General features: G+C 42.0%; 1 protein-coding gene and 1 pseudogene across 1 annotated transcript; one reads left to right on the top strand and one right to left on the bottom strand.

The window, feature by feature from the left end:
- Nucleotides 1-964: 964 nt before the first annotated feature.
- TSPYL1 (TSPY like 1) lies at nt 965-4,208 on the top strand. The gene has a single exon (XM_045865362.3). The coding sequence runs from the start codon at nt 1,195-1,197 to the stop codon at nt 2,362-2,364; it is 1,170 nt and encodes a 389-aa protein (XP_045721318.2). The 5' UTR covers nt 965-1,194; the 3' UTR covers nt 2,365-4,208.
- A 4,424-nt stretch (nt 4,209-8,632) lies between these two features.
- LOC123837081 (small ribosomal subunit protein eS6-like) lies at nt 8,633-9,715 on the bottom strand (annotated as a pseudogene).
- Between the last annotated feature and the right edge of the window lie 653 nt (nt 9,716-10,368).

Here is a 10,368-nt window from a genome sequence, read left to right as displayed (position 1 = left end):
TGTTTTGCACTTTGAGTCAACGAACTGCACACTGGCATTCTGCAAGTTTGCTTTCTACTTCAAGACTATCTTGATTATCCATTTTAATTAGCTTTTCTTTATAAAAATGGTGGAGGGAGGTCCCCCACTGGTATTTCTCTGAGGCCTTGTAACTCTCTAACACCAGTTTTCTTCACAAGTCAACAAACTAAAACAACCAGACACTGGCATCCCTCTTAAGCTCTATGAACTGCCTGCCATGAATACATACTTCAATAGGGACAACCTTTCCTACCTCTCTGCAGGACTAAATTCGTGAATAGATTATTGGACTGAAAATAGCTTTTCTAATTTCCTGCAGTGAGGGGCCACGAAGCAAGATTCAGCGAACTGACCCTGGCTTAATTCCTGCAGACATTATGTAGCACAAACTCTTCTTTGAGGCAGAGTATAAATTTAGAACTAGCAAGGAATACTATGCGTCACTCTAGTGGTAAAAAGCCGCGGAGTAATTTTTTTCCCCCAGTAAGGTTAGAGGCCAGTCATTTCTACTTGAGAAAAGAGAAACAATTTGCTATTCAAGTTAGTTTAAAAATAAAGAGGTTTTTGCTCCTGGCTATTACAGGGTAACAAGGAATAGATTTACCTTCCTGCCTGAAAAATACTTAGGCAAAACCAGTAAAACATGTTTTCAGACAACAACTGGCAGTGCAGTGCTGTGATCGCTACAATTACCCCAGCTTACATGCTGGAGGCAGTTTCCAGAGGCATCGCAGGGAGGGTCCTCACTGCCTTCAGTCTCTGAGTCCGAAATACATTTATTAACTAAGTCAAACGACGGCTTCACCCCACTAAATTCACAGAAGTGAAACTACAACAAGCTAGGACGGCAGGCAAGGGCGGAGCAAAAGCGGCGACTTCTCGCGTTCTGGTGGGATATACGGCCCTGACGTCAGACGTCAACCTCGCGAAGACGCTCGCGAGATTAGAGGGTGGGTGGTGCCAAGCGCCGGCTGGCGAGCGGGTGGCTTCTATGAGGAAAACAGCCGTTAATCTACCGTTGGTCAGGCTGCTGCTGACGTGAGCGGCCTGGCTGGGGCTGAGAGGTCCCTTTTCCCCCAAACCGGCAGTCTCACGATTCCCGACCGTGCCCCAGAAGACCTGGACCCACGCCAGTGCCTGAAGCTCCGTGAGGACACCGAGGTGTCGCAGGTGATGGCGGAGCCGGGTGCGGGAAGCTTGAACACGGTCGCGCTCCCACCGCCTCAGCTTCCAGAGGAGCGGGGAGCCCTCCACGCCCCCGCGGGCTGTGGCCACCCTGCCCAGATCCGAGGCGGTGGGCATCGCGGTTTCGCAGCGACCGAAGCGGGGCAGGCGGAGGCTCCGCCTCTCACGGAAGGCCTGGAAGCTGTGTCGGTGTCCGTGGCAACGGACAACAGCCTGAAAAATGGCTGTCAGAGTGGAGAGCCGCGCGGCCCAGGTGGGGAGAAGCCAGAGGGGCCGGGGTCTGAGGTGGTGGCAGAGGTGAAGGCCAAGGAAGTGGAGCCTGAGAAGTGCGCCATTTTCTCGGTAGCAGTGGATGAGGAGGTGGTGAAGGAAGAAGTGAAGGAGGAGGAGGAGGAGGTGGTGGTGGTGGAGCAGAAGATGGAGATAGAGAAGCAAGTAGGTGAAGAAATAGAAATGAGTGAGGAAAACAGAGTGGTAGAGGAGGTGAAGGAAGAAGCAGGGCCCCGACCCCTGAATATGGATCTCCGCATGAACCCCCTGGAAGCCATCCAGTTGGAACTGGACACTGTGAATGCTCAGGCTGACAGGGCCTTTCAGCAACTGGAGCATAAATTTGGGCGGATGCGTCGTCACTACCTGGAGAGGAGAAACTACATCATTCAGAATATCCCGGGCTTCTGGGTCACTGCTTTTCGGAACCACCCCCAGCTGTCCCCCATGATTAGGGGCCAAGATGCAGAGATGTTAAGGTACATAACCAATTTGGAGGTAAAGGAGCTCAGACACCCTAGAACTGGCTGCAAATTCAAGTTCTTCTTTCGAAGAAACCCTTACTTCAGAAACAAGCTTATTGTCAAAGAATATGAGGTCAGAGCCTCTGGCCGAGTGGTGTCTCTTTCCACTCCAATCATATGGCGCCGGGGCCATGAACCCCAGTCCTTCATTCGCAGGAGCCAAGATGTCGTCTGCAATTTCTTCACCTGGTTTTCAGACCACAGCCTTCCAGAGTCTGACAAGATTGCTGAAATTATCAAAGAGGATTTGTGGCCAAACCCACTGCAGTATTACCTGTTGCGTGAAGGAGTCCGTAGAGCCAGACGTCGCCCAATACGAGAGCCAGTAGAGATCCCCAGGCCCTTTGGATTCCAGTCTGGTTAATCTCAGCCTTTGGAAATACTGCACAAGGTCCCCTGCCACCTCTTGCTGGACCTGTGCTTGGACAACAGAAATGGGTATGCCTTCTGCCCTTTTTTTTTTTTTCCCCCTTTCCTGACATTTCTACAGCCTTTTTCCTCTGGACATTGTTTTCTCAACCTCAAGATTGAGACTTTCAAGGCCATGCTCCTCCATTTCCACATGGCCTTCATGCCATTCTGCATTACTATCACATGCTGCATGGTCATGATTTACATTAACTCCTAGGCCAAGCTGTAAATTGCATTGCCTTTACCTGCACTGCGTGGACCCTGTTTGTTTCCAGGGCCTTTGGTCTGGCTCTTAGCACCTGGAATTCCAGCTTTGCCTTTAGTACAGGCACGTAGCCTGTGGACAGTTGTGGGGCAGAGAGAGCAGCAGTGTGCCACTTGGTCTGTGTGATTTATGTAACTCCATTGCTCTTGCACCTCTGGTCACCTCCTACTGCCTACTACTGGCTATGCCCACCCACTTTGGGCTCCTGCCTACCTTGCAGATAATCGTCAGCCCTCTGTCTGGTTTCTGGTAGACCAGAATCTCTAGAACTGCTGGTGGACCCAGGTTTCCTGCCAGCACACAAAAGACCCTTCCATTCCTCTCCCCAAAAGACCTCCTTGATTCCTCACCCCCCTCTTCCCTCCATCTCCATGATCCAGAACACTACTGTCAAGCTAGTGATCAAGCTAGTGACAAGTTAGACCTTATCGTTATGGCCAGAGTAAGGATGGTGTCCATTCTAACTACCAGGTTTTCTCAGCCTCAACTAGTAAATTAACACAAAACTTAGGTATACCTCTTGTGCCTCCTCTCCTTACCCTGAACGTGATTAAATGCCAGGGTGGCAGTACACTTTTTCTCCATCTGTCTCCTGTCTCTTAAAAAAAAAAAAAAGCTCAAAAGCGTCTGCAAAAGCAGTCCTTTTAGTTTAATTTGGCTTTAGCTCTTCATTATTTCCAGGGACAGGTTGTCCTGTAAAATAGATTGCTGGAGCTCTTATTTCCCTCTGCTCTGTTCCCCACCCTCCACCCCCTTTGGTGACACATAGAGCATTTAAAGGGAGACAGATCTAGTTCATGGTGGATGGAAGAACCAGAGATTGTGTTGGGTGCCCTAAGTGGGGAAAACTGAACAGAAGACCACAGGCAAAAATGAGCAAGATAAAAATTGGGCTAAGATTAAGACTGGCTGACAGAGCCTTCAAGGAAGAGATTTTCTCTTTCAGTGGTAATGGGAGGAGAAATAGTTTTTCTCAGGATTTCCATGGGAGAATTGAAAGGGATTGGAGTGTTAAGTGTATTGCCTAGAGAAGAGTTCTTTAAAGAAACAAAGCAACTTTGGGTGCTTTCTCTTGTTTTCATTTGATTTAATTTATTCAGAAGATTGATACTGTGTTTTTTGTTTTTTGGTGTTTAGTAAAATAACATTTTCTATTTCTGCTTACTGGGAAAATTGAGCGGTATAGGCTTTCTTTTTGCTTTCAATTGGGAATATTTGGAAAAAATAACAGTTTTACTTCTTGTTTCTGTTAAAACTGTATCCTTAGAAATATAATTTGTGTAATTTGATTTTGTCAGAATCTGAAGGCTGGAAATTGCTGTTCTCATGGAAGAATAACCTACAAAAGATGTTTGCTTGATTGTCTTACTTGATAATTTATCCTGGTAACAACTTAGTAATTGATGTGGTTTTTTTTTTTCCTAAATATAAATACTTGTGAGATTGCTCTGTCAAATTGGAAATGTAACATTGCCATATTTGTTTTTCCTTATATGTGTCCTAGTAAAATAAAAGCATGTTACTCTGCTAGATTTCTTATTTTTCACTCCGCCCATAAACATGCGTGAAGAAATTGTTCAAAATAACAACAGATTATAGAATTTAAAGTTCTAAAAATGGATACAACAGACATTATCCCAAAAGTAAGGAACTAGGGCACACTACTGTACCTTGCAAGGTTGGGAGGGTTGTTGCTATGGGTTTGGCTTTAAAATGTTAACAGGGCGCCTGAGTGGCTCAGTTGGCTAAGTGGCTGCCTTCGGCTCAGTTCATGATCCCAGAGTCCCGGGATCGAGTCCCACGTCGGGCTCCCTGTTTGGCAAGGAGTCTGCTTCTCCCTCTGACCTTACCCCCTCTTGTGCTCTCTCTCTCTCTCAAATAAAATAAAATCGTTTAAAAAATAAAATAAGGGGCACCTGGGTGGCTCAGTCATTGAGCATCTGCCTTTGGCTCAGGTCGTGATCCCAGGGTCCTGGGATCGAGCCCCACATCGGGCTCCCTGCTCCACGGGAAGCCTGCTTCTCCCTCTCCCACTCCCCCTGCTTGTATTCCCTCTCTCACTATGTCTCTCTCTGTCAAATAAATAAATAAAATCATTTAAAAAAATAAATAAATAAAAAATAAAAAATAAAATAAAATTAACAATTGCAAGTGCTTACTCATGATGTCACTTTTTTCTATATAGCTTGTATAGCGCCACCACTTCCTTCAAGCCTCCATTTCTGTCTCTGTAAATGATATTCTCAGGTCATTTGGGTTCTAATTTTGTTCACTTGCACATTTAATAAGCAAACAATTTCTATCATAAGTGATAAATTCTTCTATCCTCATACTTTCTTAGCTGTGAAAACTTATTCTTTTCTTCAAACCTCCCCACCTTCTATTTGTGTCAAATTTTTCAAGGCCTGAGAGGTAACTCTTCTGCCTTACAGCTTTTCTGTTCCCTTAGGGAAAATGAAATGTCTTCTCGAGTACTTGGTGTGCTTACAGGGACTTCTTTTCTGGAAAATAACATATAGTTTGTTAACAGTGAATTCCACAAATATTTAGTAAGGCATTTTGTCAGGCCTTGCGACGATAAGGATAAGAAGATAAAGTCATTCCCTTTATTGTTAAAGAATTGGGGAAAAACTGATAAGCAGACAAATGACAAGGTGATACAGTAAAATACAAATACATTTTCACAGATTTTTCACTCTTTCCCTTTCTATCTAGTTTGGAAGCTTTGTGAAAGCGGAGGTGATGGGATATCTTTTATGCTTCTAGCATGTTTTGCTCATAGTTGTTATGAGATAAGTACTGAATGACAAAATGAATAACTCAAATGGAAAAAAAGAACAAAATACCTAGTACCCAGAAAGACTTACGGTTTTTAAGGCAATTGTAAAATTGACGTAAAAAAATTTACAAAGCCTTTTTTAAAAGCAAGTTTCTTGTTTAAGTGATTAGAAAAGTCTAAACCCTGTAACATTTAACCTTTCACTTGCCATTTTAACAGAGCATTACTTAACTTTGGATCAACAATTATGTGCTTTATTTTTGTATATTTTAAGGTGACAACACTGGAGATAGGAGTTAGACTCTAGACATGTGCTGTCCAATACAGTAGCCATTAGCCACCAGTGGCTACTGAGCACTTGAAATGTGTCTAGTCCAAATTGAGGTCTGCTCTGAGTATAAAATACACACTGGATTTCAAAGACTTAGTATGGAAAAAATGTAAAATACCTCAATTTTGTATATTGATTGCATGTTGAAATGGTAATATTTTTGATAAGTACATATAAATATATTAATAAAAACTTCCCATTTTTTTGTGCTACTGGTAAATTTTAAATTAGATGGGACAGCATGGTTCTAGGCTTCTTGAATATCTCAAAGTGTATAAAATACATGTGAAAATTAAACTTTCCTCCATGAAATTTTTTGTGACTTTAAGACAAGGGTTATCTAGTTAAAATTTAAGATGGGTAAAGTATAGCTAGATGCCAGTGGGTAAAAGGGTAAAAATGAAATGTCCTTTATCAACTTTTCCTTGAGTACCTAAGATATACTCAGTACTTTGCAGGATGCCTGGGTGGCTCAGTCTGTTAAGTGTTTGCCTTTGGCTCAGGTCATGATCCCAGGGTCCTGGGATTGAATCCTGTGAAGGGCTCCTTGCTCAGCAGGGAGTCTGCTTCTCCCTCTGCCTGCTGCTCCACCTGCTTGTGCTCTCTCTCTCTCTGACAAATAAATAATATCTTATTAGAAAAAAAGATATACCCCATACTTTGCAAAACATAATGTGTAAAATTATGTTTCTGGATATAAGTAGGGTACATCTGGGTGTCAAATTGGCACTGGTAGTTACTATATTGGGTTATCTAAAGGAGTCCCTTAACAGTATTTAGGACCTGTAGCTTCATATTTTTCTAGAATAAAATATTCTGTATTTTTGGTTTATAAAAATGTAGCTCAGAACAGAAACAGTACATGAAGCTCAGAAAAGAAAATTTCAGTTATCAAATATACCATTTTGTGTATGTTAACATAGGCTCTAAATTTCTAACAATTGGCCAGGCAACAGACCAAAAGAATCTGAATCTAGCATTGCATCACGTCAATTCAATGCTCACCACTTGAAGCATATTTTATTTTTGAAAAGTAGTGGAGCCTTGCAGCAATTATTATGTTGTATTGGTTATTAAGGATTATATGGGATAGTAAAGTGAAGGTTGTCCTTGCTCTTGAGGAACTCACTGTCTCATTGAGGGGGTATTTTTCTTTGAATGTTTCCTCTTCAGCAAATTCACATACTCAAACCAGTCATGTGCACAAGAAAACTCAGGATTAAGATGGCAAAAAGGTGTCCGAGATGATCAGGACCGTCCTTTCAGGGCTAACTTCCCCTCCCTCAATATATAATTGAAGTCTAGACTATGAATGTGATGGATATAATATTTATCCATTCACTATATATAAGGGAGGTATTTCATTTGTGAGCAGTGCTTTCTCCATGTTTGCTTCAATTGTTTTATTTCAGTTCTGAAGGGCCACTTTAATACATTTTCTTTGGCCTCTGCAGTTCTCAAGACTTACAGAAGAGTTCTGTCAGGCCACATTAGGAAAATGTCTACTTTTTGGCTTCACTTTTTCAGGATTTGCATTTAATGTAATTTTTTTGAGAATAGGTCAGGAAGAAATGGTTCTATTAAAAGTGAAAAGGGCCACTTAAGGAAGCTGCTAATTTTTATAAATACCCAGATGTCTTATTAGTGGCCTGAAGAGACAGAGAAGACACACTAGCTTTATTTATTCAAATATTTTATTAAGTAATTTCTGCATCCAACATGGGGCTTGAACTTACAACTCTGAGATCAAGAGTCACATGCTCTATTGACTGAGCCAGCCAGGTACCTGGACACACTAGCTTTAAACTGGGATTAAATCACAGTTTTACAATCTACTAACTAGTGAATTAGCCAAAATAAATACCTTTTCTGAGCCTTGGTTTCCTTGTCCATAATGCAGGGATGATAATAACCTGTTTTATAAGCTAATATTCTCCCAGGATGTATTTAGAGAATGTCATTATAAGGTTGTAGAAAGCATACATTTGGGAGTTTACTATGTGCCAGGCACTGTGTTAAAAGATTCCAAGTATTAACATAGTTAATACAGGTTAGAGTGAAAATGCCAAGCACAATGCCTGGCATATAATATGTAATAAATATTAATTTCCATTTACCTTCCTCTCCATTTTAATTTCACATTTAATTTATATCCAGACAGTTATCTTAGCCTAATATTTCTCAAACCCAACTGCCCATTATAAATAGCTGGGGAGTGGGGCACCTGGGTGGCAGGGAGCCTGATGCGGGACTCGATCCCAGGACCCTGGGATCATGACCTGAGCCGAAGGCAGACGCTCAACCATCTGAGCCACACAGGCGCCCCTAGGATCTTTTATAAACTATGGCTCCACCTATTCTCCCCACTCCCACCCCCAGTTTAACTTTGTCCTAGGGCATCAGCAAACAAACTTGGTACCTCTTTAGAATTTAGGGAATGATGCCCCTTCCAGCCTGAGGGATTAGAAAGTGTGCCAATTCCTCCCAGATGCAGTCCATAATACCTGATGTACTTTGTCTTTCAAATACCCTTGTCAAAAAAGGAAATGACTTTGTAGTGATCACTTTTTTTTTTAATGGCAGTAATAATATTTTAGTATTATTTCAACTGTGGTTTGAAATTTTTCAAAACAGAAAGTTGGAGAAATATTTAAAATGTTAATATAGCTTATTTTTATCAGTCACCAAAAATAGAAAATATAAAAGTACTCAGATAAAGGTATAATTGAGAATTTTGACCAACTTCCATCAAGGTAATAATACTATTTAAAAGATTGTTCTATAATTGGAGACTTTATTTTTATTTTTTTTAAAGATCTTATTTCTTTTTTTTTTTTTTTTGATGTCTGATCTTATTTGTCACAGAAAATCTCATTTTTGACTGGACTCAGATTTAGAGGTAGAAGCTCTCAGAAAGGACAGCCTCTGTCTCTTGGCAATCTGTTCCTGGCGTTTTTCTTTGGCCTCCTTCATTCTCTTGGCCAGAAGTTTAGCATATTCTGCAGCCTCTTCCTTATTTTTCTTAGTGCGCTGCTACTTCAAAGCAATACACCGCCCTTTGTGCTGGAGGACACGTGGAGTAACAAGACGCTGAATCTTAGGCACTTTGGTTCTAGGTTTCTTACCTTCTTTGTTTAGGGGCTTCCTCACAGCATACTGGTGAACATCATCTTCTTTAGAGAGATTGAAAAGTTTGTGGATTCTGCTGGCTCTTTTGGGCCCCAGGCGACGAGGCACAGTAGTATCAGTGAGTCCAGGAATATCCTTCTCCCCTTTTTTTACAAGACCAAGTTGAGAACACTGGGATTGGCATCCACAGTGCAACCCCGAACAGATTTGCACTTTCTCTCTCCAGTCCTCCTTGGTCTATAGCAGGAATGCCCCTTACTCAGCAGCAGGCGGATACGACCATGGGTCAAGACACCCTGCTTCATGGGGAAGCCTTGTTTGTCATTGCCACCGCTGATTCAGACCACATAACCCTTCCATTCTTCACCCAGAGCATCAGCAGCAACTTCTGTGGCCATACGCTTCTCATAAAAAGTACGAAGTTTGTGTTTATTGTCCACTTCAATGAGTTTCTGGCAGCCAGTAGCTGGGAAAGAGATGTTCAGCTTCATCCTGAAGCAGCCTACCGCCTCCGAGGTGCCACAAAAAAGAGTGATCTTATTTATTTTCTTGACCAAGAGAGACACAGCGAGAGAGGGAACACAAGCAGGGGGAGTGGGAGAGGGAGAAGCAGGCTTCCCGCGGAGCAGGGAGCCCGACGCGGGGCTCGATCCCAGGACCCTGGGATCATGACCTGAGCCGAAGGCAGACGCCCAACGACTGAGCCACCCAGGTGCCCCTATAATTGGAGACTTTAGGAGGTAAGTAGGAAGCACATATTATTGTGAAGAGCTATCAGTGATGTTGGATTATTTCCTACAGTTCTAGATAGACCCAGTTGGGACATTGCACCAAATTGACCACATACATAGAAACTTATTTTAAGATTCATGTACTCCTCTATAAAATTCTAGAAATATGGGTCTTCTTATTAAGGGCTTGATTTTAGCACACATTTCTTGAGGCTGAGGTCCACTAATCGAGCAGAGGTTTGCATTGCACAATCAGCCACAGCAACTGATTCATACACGTAAGCCTATGAATGTCTTCTGAGATAGTAACTTCATTTCCAAGTGTGCATTTCTTTTAAGCTTCAAACTGTGTTTCCAGAATTTATGGCAGCTTAGTATTGGCAAATGAGTGTGTTCTCCACTTGCTTTCTAGTCTGTATACATATCCAGTTTGAATCCATTTGCATTTTCTTGATCACATTGATAGTGCTAACATTGAGTGATTAAATACTTAATCCCTACCACCTCACTGTTATTTGTGCAGTAGCCCTCTCTCTTTGCTCATTTAAATGACCAAAGATGTTACCTAAAAATAGATCTTCTTTTGTTTTTGGAATTTGTCATTGTTTTCTTGATTAAAGTATAATTTACATACGGCACAAGACTGTTCGTAACAGTTTTATTCATAACAGTTCAAAGCCAGAATCAAACCAATGTCCACCAAAGGTGAGTGAATAAATTAT

The sequence above is a fragment of the Mirounga angustirostris genome, unplaced genomic scaffold (genome assembly GCF_029215605.1).
Source record: "Mirounga angustirostris isolate CCGP_5_RB_7025 unplaced genomic scaffold, mMirAng1.0.hap1 SCAF_8, whole genome shotgun sequence".
NCBI lineage: Eukaryota > Metazoa > Chordata > Mammalia > Carnivora > Phocidae > Mirounga > Mirounga angustirostris.
Note: the sequence above shows the minus strand (reverse complement) of the source record. Positions and strands in the feature narration are given on the sequence as shown.

What these genes read in the sequence shown, in the direction of transcription:
- TSPYL1 (XM_045865362.3), top strand. Translation starts at nt 1,195, where the DNA reads ATGGCGGAGCCGGGTGCGGGAAGCTTGAACACGGTCGCGCTCCCACCG.